The 17,365-nt window shown below is 39.7% G+C and overlaps 1 protein-coding gene across 6 annotated transcripts in view; it reads left to right on the top strand.

The window, feature by feature from the left end:
- The first annotated feature begins 10 nt into the window (after positions 1-10).
- The window catches only part of APAF1 (apoptotic peptidase activating factor 1), a 100,721-nt gene continuing 83,366 nt past the window's right edge, over positions 11-17,365 (top strand). For 4 of the 6 annotated variants that reach the window (XM_044941460.2, XM_044941459.2, XM_044941461.2 and 1 more), the window contains exons 1-4: positions 130-520; positions 3,040-3,218; positions 3,388-3,577; positions 4,231-4,428. In XM_044941460.2, coding sequence (XP_044797395.1) covers positions 3,081-3,218; positions 3,388-3,577; positions 4,231-4,428 — 526 coding nt within the window. In that variant the 5' untranslated portion in view covers positions 130-520; positions 3,040-3,080. The other 2 variants (XM_044941458.2, XM_025285039.3) reach the window with 2 other exon arrangements.

Genomic DNA, 17,365 nt, shown 5'->3' with positions numbered 1-17,365 from the left:
AGCGCCTGAGGGGCCTAGCCGGGCCCCCGCAGAGGGTGGGGCGGAGGCGCTTTCTCGTGCGCGCGCGGGCACAAGATGGGGTAGAGCGCGCGCGGCGGCGGCGGCCTTCTCGTGAATTTCCGGGTGTGTTTATTTGCGTGCGCGGGGCCGCGACGTCCCAGCTGGGCCGGCAGGCGGGTTTTGAATGCTCCGCGGCCCTAAGGCGGAGAGGCTGCCTTTATTTCTGTGCGGAAGGAGTATGGGAGCTGGTGGTGAGGTGTCTGAGCGGTCAGCTACCCGCGAGGACTTGAAGTAGCCGCAATAGCGGAATCTAGAGTGGCGCCCTGCTCCCGCCCGGCTGCAAGTGCAGCCTGAGGGAAGGAGCCACATCCCCAGTGACCCTCCTTCCTTTGTGTCTGGGTTGGAGTTACCACCTCGGCGCCGCGGGACTGCGCCGGTCGCCTGTGGGGGTGACGCCCCCTTCTCCGCGGGTCGGAGGTTCGCGGGGGGTCTTCAGGTACCCCTTGCTGCGGACGCTCAGGTGAGACACCTGTGAGGCTCCGAACTTCCCTGGCATGTGTCCCTAGCCCTGAATTTTTTTCTGGAAGCCCTGTTGCCTCCTCTCAACCCCAACTTGATTTCCCAGTGAAGACTCTTGTGCGAAGGTTTGGGTAAGTTTGCGTCTCGCTTTTCTTTCAGAATTGGGTTTTCCGGAGGTTCAGTAGCCAGTTTAAGGGACTTAGAATTCTCGTTCAAGGGATACTTGTTAATCATTCTGATACTGTACCAGGAAGAGAAATATCTAAAAAGGAACTGGTCAACTGTTAACGGTTTTCCTGGATGAAACTGAACTTTATATTTCACAAGAGTCCTGACTTTACGTTGATGTGGTTACATAAAGGTGGGACGCTGAGAATTTGTTCATGTTTCAATGGGGACAGAGTTTAGGAAAACATGTGAAACTTCATTAGTTTTAAGTTTTCTTTAGTTTTAACTTAATTTCTTTAGTTTTAATAGAGCTAGGTAAAGTTGAAAATTAGTTACAAGTGTTCAGACTGTTTTTTGCCTTAGCTGTTGGACCTAACCTAAAAAGTTTATTTCTGTTTTTGTCAAACCAAATTTTATTACTGTACAATTAAGGGACATTTTATGTTTGAGATCATAAAAACATTATTAACACTTAAAAATTACCGTAGCCCTGGTCCTAACCATAACTTTTTCTTTTATCAAGCAGTTTCATGCCAGTATTGGGCATTTTGTGAACCTTGACAATAATGGGGAAATGCTTTACTTACCTTTGTATTGCAGCTGACACATATGGTTGTACTTTTTAGTCAATCTTGAAGCTTAATCATTATTACTCCTCTTCTGTGTGCTCGAAATTACTTGTGCTTGTCTCTTTGCACTCAGTGCATCACATTATAGTTATCTGTATTTTCCTCTTCTACCAGATAGTGAATTCCTTCATGGGTATGATTTAAGTTCTGTAGATTCAGGACCCTACATAGGAGGGACTCAAATATTTATCGAGTAAATACATTAATAAGCACATTTAGACACTCACTGTAATACATTAGTAGATTCTGTTTAAAAACTTGGAAACATTCTGATCTGGGGTTTATACTCATTGAGAAATTTGCATCATATTTGAAATAAATTTGGTAGGAACTTCCGAGTATTATACTATGAAGAATATTGTTCTGTTTTTATGTCCTCCTAATCTAAGAAATGACATCAGAGGATATTTTCTGTTGCTTTGTCATACTTAGCAGCTCAGCTGAAACTCATGGAGTAAGCCCATGAGAAATGTGTGAAGACATACCAGCTGACGCCCATCTTGAGTGAGAACTAATACTCAATACCGAGAATGCTCTATTTAGTTTTATGATGGCAAAAAAATCAAGAAGTTTGTAATTATTAGGACTTCAGTATGATCATTGTTTATAAAGTCTTAAAGGAAGTTTTATAGTTGTACAAATGATCATGAGTATTGAAAAAAATTAAGATAGTATAGAAAAGAACAGAAAAGAAAGGGGAAAAAAAATCCCTAAATCTTGATTCTTGGAAGTAACCCAAACATTTTGTTGAACAGACTTCTAAACATCTCCATACGTATTTAGATGAGACCAACACATATTTTGTGGTACACATGGGATCATATTTAAATTTTTTCAGTGATGTGTAATGAGCACCTTTCCATGTCAGTACATGGATGTGTGTCTTATTTTAAATGGCTGTATAATAGTCCATTGTATATACATACTCTAATTTTTTAAATCTATATTCAGAATGATGGGCATTTAGGTTGTTTTAATCTTTTTAATATTACCTAAACACTCTTAACTCTTTTTGTGGATATTTTTTGCATACATATATGACTATCTCTTTGAGGTAAATTCCTGGAAGTGGGATTTCTGGTTAAAAGAGAATGCTTACTTCAAATACATCGTACCTTGCCTTCCAGAAAAGTTGCATCCACTTTGTATTCCCTTCAGGTACCTTTTTTTTTTTTTTATTAAACTTTTTATTTTGTGTTGGAATACAGCTAATAAACCAACCCATTATGGTATTTTCGCCTGGAGAATTCCATGGACAGAGGAGCCTGGCGGTCTTCAGTCCATGGGGTGGCAAAGAGTTGGACGGAGCTGAAGCGACCTAGCACACACACCCATAGTTAATTAACAATGTTGAGATAGTTTCAGGTGGACAGCTAAGGGGCTCAGCCATTCATACACCTATATCCATTCTCCTTGAAACTCTCTTCCCATCCAGGCTGCCACATAACATTGAGCAGAGTTCCCTGTGCTATGCACTAGGTCCTTGTTGGTTATCCGTTTTAAATACAGCACTGTGTACATATCTATCCCAAATTACCTATCTCTCCTCAGGTATCTTAAAAGAATACTAATTTCCTCACATTTTTGAAAGCATTGGATTTTGTTTATTTAAAAAAAAATTTGCAAAAATAAAATCCTTTCTTTATGTTTTTCATTACCAATGAGGTTGTACATCTTTTCATATCTTTATTGGGCTGACAAGAATTTGATGTTTTGCCTGTAGCTCATGGTTGACAGCTCAGAGAAAGAAAAATTTGAGGGAAGATGGATGCAAAAGCTCGAAATTGTTTGCTTCAACATAGAGAAGCCTTGGAAAGGGACATCAAAACATCCTACATCATGGATCACATGATTAGTAATGGAGTTTTAACAGTGTCAGAGGAGGAAAAAGTGAAAAATGAGGTAAAGCCCTCTGAGGCAGTGTATGCTTTCTTTTTGATTTTTAAAAGATTCAGTCTGTACTTTCTTAAAAATTTTTAGAGTTTATTTCAAAATTTGTACTGGTGTCCACTAATTTATGTTGCAAATGTATTCTTTATAGTATACTGAATTACTTTTTTTTTTTTTTTAGCCCACCCAACGGCAACGAGCAGCAATGCTAATTAAAATGATACTTAAAAAAGATAATCATTCCTATATATCATTCTACAATGCTCTACTTCATGAAGGTTACAAAGATCTTGCTGCCCTTCTGCATGGTGGCATTCCTGTCATCTCTTCTTCCGATGGCAAAGATTCAGTTAGTGGAATAACTTCGTATGGTTTGTATCCACCATGCCTTCTATCAAAATGGCTGTGTGGCTGAAGTTTTGGTGGCTGAAATTTTGTTTTATTGTAGATGGTGTCTGCTGGAGAGACTTAACAGTTCAGTGAAACATGCATGTGAAAAAACTATAGTCTTGTTTTCCAATTCAGATATTTTTATTTGTGTCCATATTACCTTCTCATTTCCTTACCCAGTGAACTATCTACTTCTGAGATAATAATATACATACCTTAATTTTTAGAGATAATAAGATAATTTATAAGCCTTTAAATTTTTCTCCAGTTTTGTGTTTACCAAGTTCGAGCATAGGAAAGAGCAAATCTTTAGAAATCTATGTTCTTGAAAGCAATTCCATATTCCTTCCTTTACACTCTCTTCAGTATGATAAAAAGATTGGAGAGTTGGAGAGGATGAGTTAAGGGCAGCTATAAATGGAGATTTTCATTGCTCTATAGTCGTCTTGAAAGGTGTATCTTTTGTTCTGGGTGTTCTGAGAAATCAGAAAGTTAAAGTTAATTGCTAGCCATGTTTTCTTCTCTTGGAAATTCTGGCAGAGATCTCAGCCTGTTCTCTTTGGTTTTTATGGAATTACTTGAGTAACCATTTCAAAGTTCTCTTCATTCATGCTTGTTTTGTTTTGGATTTCAGTAAGGACAGTCCTGTGTGAAGGTGGAGTACCACAGAGGCCCGTTGTTTTTGTTACTAGGAAGAAGCTAGTGAATGCAATTCAGCAGAAGCTCTCCAAACTGAATGGTGAACCAGGATGGGTCACCATATATGGGATGGCAGGTTGTGGGAAGTCTGTATTAGCTGCAGAAGCTGTTCGAGATCATTCTTTCCTAGAAGGTAAGTTTTGATTACCATTGCTGGCTAAGAAGATATTGTTTAGGCATTGCATTAGCTTCCTATTGCTGATATAACAAATTACCAAAGCTTTTGGTGGCTTAAAACAACACAAATATTACCATGTAGTTCTGGAGGTCAGAAGATCAAATAGCTCTTACTGGGCTAAAATCAAAGAGTCAGCAGTGCTTAGCTCCTTTTTGAGGCTCAGGGAGAATCCTTTCCCTTCCTTTTCCTACCTTTTAGAGGTGCCCTGCATTCGTTAACTCACAGTCCTTTTTCTTATTTTCAAAGCTGGCAGTGCATAACATCTTTAGATCTTTTTCCTCTGATCTTTGCTTCTGTCATCACATCTGCTCTGACCTTCTTGCCTCCTCCTTACAAGGGCCCCTGTGATTATATTGGGCCAAATGGATAATCTAGGATAATGTTATCTCAAAATCCTTAATTTAATTGCACTTGCAGAGTCTCTCTTCGCTGTATAAGGGGCCATATATACAAATTCTGTGGAATAGGATGTGGACATCATGGGGAGGGGAGGGGCAGTTTTCTACCTACCATAGGTGATTAAATTTGAACTTAATTTTCTACCTCACCTGTCACAATGAAGCTTGACTACCCAGGCCAGTAAGTTCGTGTGTTATCAGTTGGCACTCACTATCCCTGGAATGAAACTAGTTCCTTTGTATCTAAATTCAAATTTTTAAAATTTATTTGGCTGTGTAGGGTCTTAGTTGCGTCATGTAGTATGTTTCATTGTGTTGCATGGACTCAATAGTTGTGGTTCACAGGCTTAGTTTCTCCTTGGCATGTGGGATCTTAGTTCCTTGACCAGAGATCGAACCTGAGTCCTCTGCCTAGCAAGGTGGATTCTGAACCAGTGGACCATCAGGAAAGTCCTTCCCCTTGACTGCCCCCCCCCCCCCATCTTAATAATTGAGGGAATTATATGGTTGAAAAAGTATCTTGAAAGGTTATGCATCTGTATCCCTGCCTTTCAACAGAACTGTACTAACATAGCTTCCTGGCAGTCGAGTGTTCTGGCAGAGTGCTGTAGGGAAGATTGTTGGAAACGCAGTTCCATTAATGACTTCCCGGGGGTGATTCTTGTATTTGGCATCCTGAATCATTAATAGAAATTCCATTTCTGGATTAATTCTATCATTTATTTACCTTTAAAAATAAAAATCTTTAGTAACTTATCTATCTTATGTGTAACTCCAAGAAAAAAAAATTGGAAGTTGACTGTAGCAAACAATGAGTTTTTGCAGGCAGGCTTTATAGATTCATTAGACATCTGGCAACTGATTTTCGTTGCTTCAAATATTCTGTAGTCAAAAAGTGTTTGAGAATCTTTTATGGATTTTGGCACTGTTTTGGGCAAAATCCAGAAAGAAAGCACAGCCTGTGTATCTAAGAAATTTACTTACTGTCTGGTAGGAGAGGAAGACAGGTTAACTATGATATATGTGATCATCTGAACATTAGAAACAAGTATAAGGTACATACAAAGTTAGAATAAAGGGAGGACACTTTCCATCAGGGGAAGAGAATGAGCAGGCCAGGCTTCCTGAATGAGATGACATTTTAGCTGGAGTTTGGAGAATAGAAACAAGTTTGGCAGGCGAACTCAGCAAGGATGGGAGAGTAGAGAAGGTGGAAAGGGAGTTGGGTAGTTACCAGAGTGAGGAAGGTCAGACTGTGCAGCAGGGAGTTTAGGACATTTGGCAGGTGCACTGCTGACCCTAATGAGTCCCGTAGATTCTCCGGGTATTCCCTAGCAGGAATTTTGTATAGCGTCCTCAGTCTTTGGTTGCCTCCATCCATTAGTGAGTTTGGGGGAATTTAAAAAGATAGTTCCCAACTTCTAGTGGTTAATATTTTTGTTGTTGTTGTTTACAATATATAATCACCAGTTAAAATAGTTTGTGAGGAGGACTTCCCTGGTGGCCCAGTAGTTAAGAAACCATCTGCCAATGCAGGTGACACAGTTTGATGCCTGGTCCAGGAAGATTCCACATGCCGAGGAGTAACTAAGCCTGTGTGCTTTGGAACCTGTGCTCTGCAAAAAGAGAAGCCACCACAATAGAAGCCTATGCACCACACCTAGAGAGTAGCTCCTGCTCACTGCAACTAGAGAAAGCCTGAGAGAAGACCCAGGGCAGCAAAAAAAAAAAAAAAAAAAAGGCAAAAAAGTTTATGATGAGATGACACAATGAGTGGAATACATGGTAAGCACCTGAGAGTTTTAGAAAGTTGGAGGCTGGGGTGCAGCTTTTGTACACACCTGGTTTTAATTTATACATCACAGCCTTTGTTAATGGTGTTGGTCATACTCTTGTCAGAAATATGCCTAATTCCTAAACCCTGGTTTTTCTGTCTTGTTTTTATAGAGAAGTTTTAGGTGACTCAGAGCTATGCAAATCTCAGGGCCAAGGATTTATTTATTCACATTTTTTTAACCTCTCCTGCAAAGTTGATCACCAAGGATATTTCAGGATAAAATTGGTTTAAATTTCTTTAGTGTGAAGTAATGGTTTTTGTTTCAATATAATCTTAAATTTCCTTTAAAATATGTATAATATACCAATTTTTAGGATTAAAAGTGCTCTTTAATACTATTTAAATCACTCAATATTATTGGGGTGAATTTTCAATTTTAGGGTTTAAAATTGACCAACAAGCTACGGAATTAATTACCCAAGAATCATATTATATAAAACGTAGTCTTGGAATAGATTTTAACCACTTTGTTTTGAGAAAAGGTCAGGGATACTGGCAATTTTCTAGTGTATAATGAGCTTAATTCATATTCCTAATAAGCATTAGTGAGATCTCAAGTACAGAGGGATGAGTAAATCATATTCTTTAATTTACAGCTTATTTTCATATTAAGTCTATCTGAGTTTCTTTTTTTTTTTTTTTTTTTAAATTTTCTGAGTTTCTTAGTGTGTTCAGTTCAGTTGAGTCACTCAGTCGTGTCCGACTCTTTGCGACCCCATGAATTGCAGCACACCAGGCCTCCCTGTCCATCACCAACTCCCGGAGTTCACTCAAACTCAAGTCCATAGAGTCGGTGATGCCATCCAGCCATCTCATCTTCTGTCGTCCCCTTCTCCTCCTGCCCCCGATCTCTCCCAGCATCAGTCTTTTCCATTGAGTCAACTCTTCGCATGAGGTGGCCAAAGTGCATACATTTCCTTTTAAAAAAAAAAAAAAAATCCCATTCTCATTTCCCTTTCCCTCCTCTAAAGGAAAACACACTCTTCCTATGTGTCTCCTCTATGCAACTACAACACTACTTCATTCCTGACACTAGATACATGAGTTTTCCACATATCTAGCAATTCTTCAATACCAGCTGAGAGTCCTATGATTTAATTCATTTCTGATGCTACCTACCTGGAGATAACATCAGATCACACCAGCCTGCCCCTACCCCAGCCCTTTCAGATGACAGTTGCCAGTCCAGGTTGTTACCTGTGCTTCTGAACTATACTTACTAGATTACTGGTTTATTAGACAAGCATAAGGGGGTTCCCAGGTGGCACTAGTAGTAAAGAACCCTCCTGCCAATGCAGGAGGTGTAAGAGATGCAGGTTTGATCTCTGGGTTGGGAAGATCCCCTGGAGAAGGTCACGGCAACCCCCTCCAGTGTTCTTGCCTGGAGAATCCCATGTACAGAGGAGCTTGGTGGACTACAGTCCATAAGGTTGCAAAGAGTCAGATGTGACTGATGCGATTTAGCACACACGCATGCATACAAGCATAAAACTCTGGAACAACCTGACAGAAGAGATGTGTCAGGCATGATATGGGGGAACGGGTGCAGAGTCCCTGTGCCCCATGTGGATGCATCACTCTCTGTGTACTCCCTGTGTTCACCAACCCACATGCTCTGAATCTTATCCTTTTGGTTTTTTACAGAATTTCCAATTACATAGGTGTAGTTGATTAAATCATTTGTGATTGAATGCAATCTCTAACCATTCCCTTCTCCCCAGAGGTCTGGAGGTAGGACTGAAAGTTCAGTACTAATCAAGTGTTTGGTTCCCTTGGCAAGGTTCCCCTAAATCCCTAGGTATTTAGAGACTTCCCAGAAATTACTTTATTGACATAAACTCAGGTGTAGATGAAAGGGGCTTGTTATATGAACATAAGACACCATTTCACTTTTATACTCTGGACAGTTTCAAGAACTGGGAACAAAACTGTTAAAAGATGCACTTAAGGCTCTCACATGGGAAATTACAAGGGATTTAGAGCTATGTGCTAGGAATAGTGACAAAGATCATATATATATATTTAATCACAGAATCATACCTCCCCATATGTGATCATTCTGATGTATTTAATATATGTGCACGCTGAAAATCCCATGGGCGGAGGAGCCTGGTAGGCTGCAGTCCATGGAGTGGCGAAGAGTCGGACACGACTGAGCGACTTCACTTTCACTTTTCACTTTCATGCACTGGAGAAGGAAATGGCAACCTGCTGGGGTCCAGCCCCAGCAGGATCCAGGGATACCCTCAGGATGACGGCGTCAATGATAGGGAAAGTAAAAGGGGAGAGAAAGAGGCTTGATCTTCCTTGGTTTATACAGAAAGCCAGTAAAGCTCCTGTATTCCAAGGAGTCATCCTGGAAGAAGAACAGAGAGGGAAAGAAAGAAAAGGAAAGAAAGAATGACACGGGGAGACCAAGCTTCGGTGGGCGGGGCTCATAACTTTATTTTCAAAAGGAACTTTTATATCTTGACTTGTACATAGAGGGAAATGAAAGATGCAAAGTCATGCAGAGTCAGCCCAAACATTACATCTGTTTTGTCTTTATCGAAACCAGGATTTTTTCTGCATACCTTTCCCATAAACAATGTTTTGTACATTATCTTCTGGCCTTGGAGGCCTGTGGACATTTTATGACCCTTTTTTGATAAAGGTTGATCAACCAGAAAACTTATTTTCCCTTGAAGTGTTTTTTCTTTATATTTCTAATCTATGCCAGCCTCAGAAAGTGCTAAACAGAGTTACATTCTCACGGAGCAAAGGTGCAGTGAGTTACAAGAAAGAAAGAACCAATTAGCTCAAAAGTCTGATATGGTAATTCCAAGGCTACTACTTATTTTTCTTACATTCCAACTATGTTAACTAATGCACTCCCAGGTGCACAATGGATAAGGGATATGGGAACTTGGCAGCAAGCATTGGCTCAACAATGAAATCACACCAGCACTACTCTAATAGTTTTTAACTCTTCAAAAGGCTCTATATTTTTAGAATGTTTTAGGCTTCCCATGTCTTACGGTTGGGAGGCTGTGAACAATCATGTGCGTAGCTGCAAGAGTCTGGATAAACCTGTCAGGCAAGCTAGAAAGCCATCAGAGGGGTTTGAATTGAAACACTCCTATCATGCCCAGGAGACTTATTAATTAAAGCCCTAAGTTGACTTTTTCCAGAGAAAAGTGGTCGGGGATAGCCCCCTGTTAATATCAGAAGAGTTGGTGAAAGGTACAAAATAGTAGGACAGACAGATTCTGGTTTTGGGGTAGATGCTCGAGCAGGTCCAGGGGGTCCCTCGAGTCCTGATCCGCCTTGCTCGTCAGGCCACCTGCACATGACCTTGTCATGGGTGGGATCTCCCGTGCTGGCTCCTGGCAGCAACCCACTCCAGTGTTCTTGCCTGGAGAATCCCAGGGATGGGGGAGCCTGGTGGGCTGCCGTTTTTGGGGTCGCACAGAGTCGGACATGACTGAAGCGACTTCGCAGCAGCAGCAAGTCACTTTAGTCATTTCTGACTCTCTTCGACCCTCTGGACTGTAATCGTCAGGCTTCTCTGTCCATGGGATTCTCCAGGCAAGAAAACTTGAGTGGGTTGCTGTGTCCTCCTCCAGGGGATCTTCCTGACCCAGGGATTGAACCCACATCTCTTATGTCTCCTGCATTGGCAGGCAGGTTCTTTACCACTAGCACCACCTGAGAAGCCTACTTAATCTATATTCTTTGTAAATATACAGGGTATATAAATACCAGATTTGATTGCCCTCCTATCTGTGCATTCCTATCAGTAACATGTGATGACTCCTATGTCCTCACTTCCTAGTAATAGTAGCTTATCTTCCATCTTTTAAATTAGTGACAAGCTAGCAGATGTGAAACGATATCTTAGTTTACATTTCTGTGATAACTTGAGCTTGACCATTTCTTTATACGTTTTTTAGCTTTTTGAGTTTTTTTGTTATGAAGTTTATTGATACCATTTGTGGTATCAGTGATACCACATCATTATTTTTTTCCATCTTGTTGCTTTTAAGGAGTTTCTTAAATACTATAGATAGTAGGACTTACTGGTTTTAGACTCTGTAAATACTTTCTCCTTATATCATCTGTATTAACTTTGTCCTAGATGTCCTTAATAGAAATCTTTAATTCTGTCAGATTAGTCAACTTTTTTGCCTTCTAATTTGTGCTTCCTGAACTTTAAGTAGTCCTATTATCCAGTATCATTATTATTATCCAGTAGTCAGGTATGGATGTGCGAGTTGGATCATAAAGAAGGCTGAGCACCAAAGAATTGATGCTTTCGAATTGTGGTGCTGGAGAAGACTTTTGAGAGTTCCTTGGACAGCAAGGAAATCAAACCAGTCAATCCTAAAGGAAATCAACCCTGAATATTCATTGGAAGATATGATGCTGAAGCTCCAATACTTTGGCTGACAGACGAAGAGCTGACTTATTGGAAAAAACCCTGACCCTGGGAAGGAATGAAGGCAGGAGGAGAAGTGGGTAGCAGAAGTTGAGATGGTTAGATGGCATCACCAACTCAATGGACATGAGTCTGAACAAACTCCAGGTGATAGTGAAGGACAGGGAAGCCTGACATGGGGTCCATGGGGTCGCAAAGAGTTGGACACAACTTAGCGACTGACAGCAAAAGTCCTGTTATAGTCTTACCATTCATATTTAGCTCTTTAATCTGAAGTCTGCTTTTGCATATCCATTAGTTCAAGAGTAGATACTTCCCTAAAGGTAGAGTTGGACACAACTGAAAGACAACAACAACAAAGATAAATTTTAATCTCTGGAGTTTGTCTGTTCTAAAATATAGGAATATTGGATGTTGCCATTGTTATAAAACCTTGTTTCTTCTTTTGAAAGTGCAGGTAACTGTATGGGTTACAAACTTCATTAAAACTGGTTTCTATAGAAACTGTGTTACCTTAGGGTGGTCGGTATAAATTGACGAACACTATGAAGTTCTTAACTATTTCTGTCTATATATTTTTAAGAAACCCAGTTTATTTTTGAAAGTTCAGCCATTTAATTTGACAAATTAAAAATTAAAAGAGTTGATGAATTTTTCCACCATTTACACAATTGTATTTCAGTGCTGAGTTTCTAAGGATGTGGAAGTTTTCTTTAGAAAAAAGAAAGCTTCTTTAGAGGCTGTCTGTTTGCTTCCTTCCTTCCCAGGACTTCCCTGATGCTGTTAGATTATTGATTGCTACCTTGATAAACCTCTTGTGAGAGTAGGATGGGTTAATTTTCTCTGAATAAAGGCAGGTTTTTTTTTTTTTTTTTGCTTAAATTTCTCTGAGTGAATTATAGGTACAAGCCTCATTCAAGGCTAAATTGCTCCCTCTTGTGCCCACAGTCAAGATGTTTGGATTCTTTCTGAAATGTGAAATTTATGCTCCCAGTGATAGAAGGTTTGCAGATCAGTTGGTCTTTTGGTCTGTTTTTTTTTTTTTTTTTTTCTGACCACACCATGAATTATTCAGGATCCTAATTCTCTGACCAGGGATCAAACCTGTGCCTTGGAGAAGGAAATGGCGACCCACTCCAATACTCTTGCCTGGAAAATCCCATGGATGGAGGAGCCTGGTAGGCTACAGTCCATGGGGTCACAAAGAGTCAGACATGACTGAGCGACTTCACTTTTACTTTCCTGCAACGAAAGCGCAGTCTTAACCACTGGACCAGCAGGGAATAGTCCTGTTTGTCTTTCTCTCCAAGCAATAATTTGTTATTTTTCTTACATATGTTAGTAATGCCCTAATTTACTCCTAAGGTTAGGAGAGAGACCTTTGATGTAGATAGTAGATATTTTGGAGAAAGCAATCGCAACCCACTCCAGTATTCTTGCCTGGAGAATCCCAGGGATGGAAGAGCCTGGTGGGCTGCTATCTATGAGGTCGCACAGAGTTGAACACGACTGAAGCGACTTAGCAGCAGCAGGTATTTAAATTTAAATCTGCAGAGTTCACTAGCCAGTTGTGTCTGGCTACTTTCTTTACCTTGTCTTAAACCTTAGGATAAGTTTTAAAAATCTTAAGTAGAAAGCGCAAATTAAAGAAAAACCCCTTAGGAGCAGCATGTAGTTTAAAACTGTTTTAAATATTACAGTAGTCGTATTTTCATGTAAAATGAAGTAAAACTTCTTTTCACTTGTCCTTCTTTCTTTTCTCCTAAATTGTTCACCAGAGGTAGTCATGGTTAACAGTTTAGAGTGAGTTTTTCCAAACTTTTTCCTGTGCATTTACACACATGTACATACACAGAAGAGCTGGACACAATTGAGTGACTGAACACTGTCACCAACACAGAACACCACTGTAGCACTAAGCAAAGCCCCAGGGAATTACTGTTTCATAACTGTTGACTTTAACAAGCCTAGAGAACTTCACTAAGCTTTCAGGAGGAAAGAGTAAGACTTGTTGGGATTTCCCTGGCAGTCCAGTTGTTAAGAATCTACCTTTCAATGGGGTTCAATCCCTGGTTGGGGAACTAAGATCACACATGTCTCGAAGCAGCTAAGCCCGTGTGCTGCAACTGCTGAGCCCTCATGATCTAGAGCCCATGCTCTGCAACAAGGGAAGCCACCCCAATGAGAAGGCTGCACACTGCAACCAGAGAGTAGCCCCCAGTGGCCTCAACTAGAGAAAGCCTGCATGCAGCAACGAAGATGCAGCGCAGCCAAAATAACAAACAAAATGTGGGACTTGTTGTTTACCTTCTTATAAGACATAGGCACTGCTGGTAATCAAACCGTGCTTAACAGCCCTGCCTTACTTCAGTCACGTAGAGTTCTTTCTTCTGGTCATTTGTCGTCTTTTGGATTCTCATGCAGTTACTACCCATTTCATTGCCAAATTCTGATCTAGGTCCTTTCCTCTCACTCCCAAGCCTTTGCTGTGCCTTCTAGACTTCCTCCTCTGTGGTCAGGAAACTCCTCTATATCATCAACCCTTCTTAGACCTCCTTGTCATGTGTGAAACGGGCCAGTTTTCCTGAGGATACCTCCTTCTCTGTATCCTTTTTCAGTGGTGTGGTAACCCTTTTCCCTTTCTATTTCACATATTTCAGCACCAAGAAATGGGTGGATGCTTTCTTTGCTCTTTATTGCTTCATCTGGGCCTTTATTTTTTTTTTTTTTAATTTTATTTTGTTTTTAAACTTTACATAACTGTATTAGATTTGCCAAAATGAATGCGCCACAGGTATACATGTGTTCCCCATCCTGAACCCTCTTCCCTCCTCCCTCCCCATTCCATCCCTCTCGGTCGTCCCAGTGCACCAGCCCCAAGCATCCAGTATCGTGCATCGAACCTGGACTGGCAACTCATTTCATACATGATATTTTAAATGTTTCAATGCCATTCTCCCAAATCTTCCCACCCTCTCCCTCTCCCACAGAGTCCATAAGACTGATCTATACATCAGTGTCTCTTTTGCTGTCTCGTACACAGGGTTATTGTTACCATCTTTCTAAATTCCATATATATGTGTTAGTATACTGTATTGGTGTTTTGCTTTCTGGCTTACTTCACTCTGTATAATAGGCTCCAGTTTCATCCACCTCATTAGAACTGATTAAAATGTATTCTTTTTAATGGCTGAATAATACTCCATTGTGTATATGTACCACAGCTTGCTTATCCATTCATCTGCTGATGGACATCTAGGTTGCTTCCATGTCCTGGCTATTATAAACAGTGCTGCGATGAACATTGGGGTACTCGTGTCTCTTTCCCTTCTGGTTTCCTCAGTGTGTATGCCCAGCAGTGGGATTGCTGGATCATAAGGCAGGTCTATTTCCAGTTTTTTAAGGAATCTCCACACTGTTCTCCATAGTGGCTGTACTAGTTTGCATTCCCACCAACAGTGTAAGAGGGTTCCCTTTTCTCCACACCCTCTCCAGCATTTATTACTTGTAGACTTTTGGATCGCAGCCATTCTGACTGGTGTGAAATGGTACCTCATAGTGGTTTTGATTTGCATTTCTCTGATAATGAGTGATGTTGAGCATCTTTTCATGTGTTTGTTAGCCATCTGTATGTCTTCTTTGGAGAAATGTCTATTTAGTTCTTTGGCGCATTTTTTGATTGGGTCATTTATTTTTCTGGAGTTGAGCTGAAGGAGTTGCTTATATATTCTCGAGATTAGTTGTTTGTCAGTTGCTTCATTTGCTATTATCTTCTCCCATTCTGAAGGCTGTCTTTTCACCTTGCTAATAGTTTCCTTTGATGTGCAGAAGCTTTTAAGGTTAATTAGGTCCCATTTGTTTATTTTTGCTTTTATTTCCAATATTCTGGGAGGTGGGTCATAGAGGATCCTGCTGTGATGTATGTCAGAGAGTGTTTTGCCTATGTTCTCCTCTAGGAGTTTTATAGTTTCTGGTCTTACGTTTAGATCTTTAATACATTTTGAGTTTATTTTTGTGTATGGTGTTAGAACGTGTTCTAGTTTCATTCTTTTACAAGTGGTTGACCAGAGTTCCCAGCACCACTTGTTAAAGAGATTGTCTTTAATCCATTGTATATTCTTGCCTCCTTTGTCGAAGATAAGGTGTCCATATGTGTGTGGATTTATCTCTGGGCTTTCTATTTTGTTCCATTGATCTATATTTCTGTCTTTGTGCCAGTACCATACTGTCTTGATGATTGTGGCTTTGTAGTAGAGCCTGAAGTCAGGTAGGTTGATTCCTCCAGTTCCATTCTTCTTTCTCAAGATCGCTTTGGCTATTCGAGGTTTTTTGTTTTTCCATACAAATTGTGAAGTTATTTGTTCTAGCTCTGTGAAGAATGCTGTTGGTAGCTTGATAGGGATTGCATTGAATCTATAGATTGCTTTGGGTAGTATACTCATTTTCACTACATTGATTCTTCCAATCCATGAACATGGTATATTTCTCCATCTGTTAGTGTCCTCTTTGATTTCTTTCACCAGTGTTTTATAGTTTTCTATATATAGGTCTTTAGATTCTTTAGGTAGATATATTCCTAAGTATTTTATTCTTTCCGTTGCAATGGTGAATGGAATTGTTTCCTTAATTTCTCTTTCTGTTTTCTCATTATTAGTGTATAGGAATGCAAGGGATTTCTGTGTGTTGATTTTATATCCTGCAACTTTACTATAGTCATTGATTAGTTCTAGTAATTTTCTGGTGGAGTCTTTAGGGTTTTCTATGTAGAGGATCATGTCATCTGCAAACAGTGAGAGCTTTACTTCTTCTTTTCCAATTTGGATTCCTTTTATTTCTTTTTCTGTTCTGATTGCTGTGGCCAAAACTTCCAAAACTATGTTGAATAGTAATGGTGAAAGTGGGCACCCTTGTCTTGTTCCTGACTTTAGAGGAAATGCTTTCAATTTTTCACCATTGAGGATAATGTTTGCTGTGGGTTTGTCATATATAGCTTTTATTATGTTGGGGTATGTTCCTTCTATTCCTGCTTTCTGGAGAGTTTTGATCATAAATGGATGTTGAATTTTGTCAAAGGCTTTCTCTGCATCTATTGAGATAATCATATGGTTTTTATTTTTCAATTTGTTAATGTGGTGTATTACATTGATTGATTTGCGGATATTGAAGAATCCTTGCATCCCTGGGATAAAGCCCACTTGGTCATGGTGTATGATCTTTTTAATGTGTTGTTGGATTCTGATTGCTAGAATTTTGTTAAGGATTTTTGCATCTATGTTCATCAGTGATATTGGCCTGTAGTTTTCTTTTTTTGTGGGATCTTTGTCAGGTTTTGGTATTAGGGTGATGGTGGCCTCATAGAATGAGTTTGGAAGTTTACCAGCCTCTGCAATTTTCTGGAAGAGTTTGAGCAGGATAGGTGTTAGCTCTTCTCTAAATTTTTGGTAGAATTCAGCTGTGAAACCGTCTGGACCTGGGCTTTTGTTTGCTGGAAGATTTTTGATTACAGTTTCAATTTCCGTGCTTGTGATGGGTCTGTTAAGATTTTCTATTTCTTCCTGGTCCAGTTTTGGAAAGTTGTACTTTTCTAAGAATTTGTCCATTTCTTCCTCGTTGTCCATTTTATTGGCATATAATTGTTGATAGTAGTCTCTTATGATCCTTTGTATTTCTGTGTTGTCTGTTGTGATCTCTCCATTTTCCTTTCTAATTTTATTGATTTGATTTTTCTCCCTTTGTTTCTTGATGAGTCTGGCTAATGGTTTGTCAATTTTATTTATCCTTTCAAAGAACCAGCTTTTGGTTTTGTTGATTTTTGCTATGGTCTCTTTTGTTTCTTTTGCATTTATTTCTGCTCTAATTTTTAAGATTTCTTTCCTTCTACTAACCCTGGGGTTCTTCATTTCTTCCTTTTCTAGTTGCTTTAGGTGTAGAGTTAGGTTATTTATTTGACTTTTTTCTTGTTTCTTGAGGTGTGCCTGTATTGCTATGAACTTTCCCCTTAGGACTGCTTTTACCGTGTCCCACAGGTTTTGGGTTGTTGTGTTTTCATTTTCATTCGTTTCTATGCAAATTTTGATTTCTTTTTTGATTTCTTCTGTGATTTGTTGGTTATTCAGCAGTGTGTTGTTCAGCCTCCATATGTTGGATTTTTTAATAGTTTTTCTCCTGTAATTGAGATCTAATCTTACTGCATTGTGGTCAGAAAAGATGCTTGGAATGATTTCTATTTTTTTGAATTTA

This window comes from Bubalus bubalis, chromosome 4 (assembly GCF_019923935.1).
Source record: "Bubalus bubalis isolate 160015118507 breed Murrah chromosome 4, NDDB_SH_1, whole genome shotgun sequence".
NCBI classification, from domain to species: domain Eukaryota; kingdom Metazoa; phylum Chordata; class Mammalia; order Artiodactyla; family Bovidae; genus Bubalus; species Bubalus bubalis.
The sequence above is the reverse complement of the archived record's forward strand: the minus strand, read 5'-3'. Positions and strand labels throughout refer to the sequence as shown.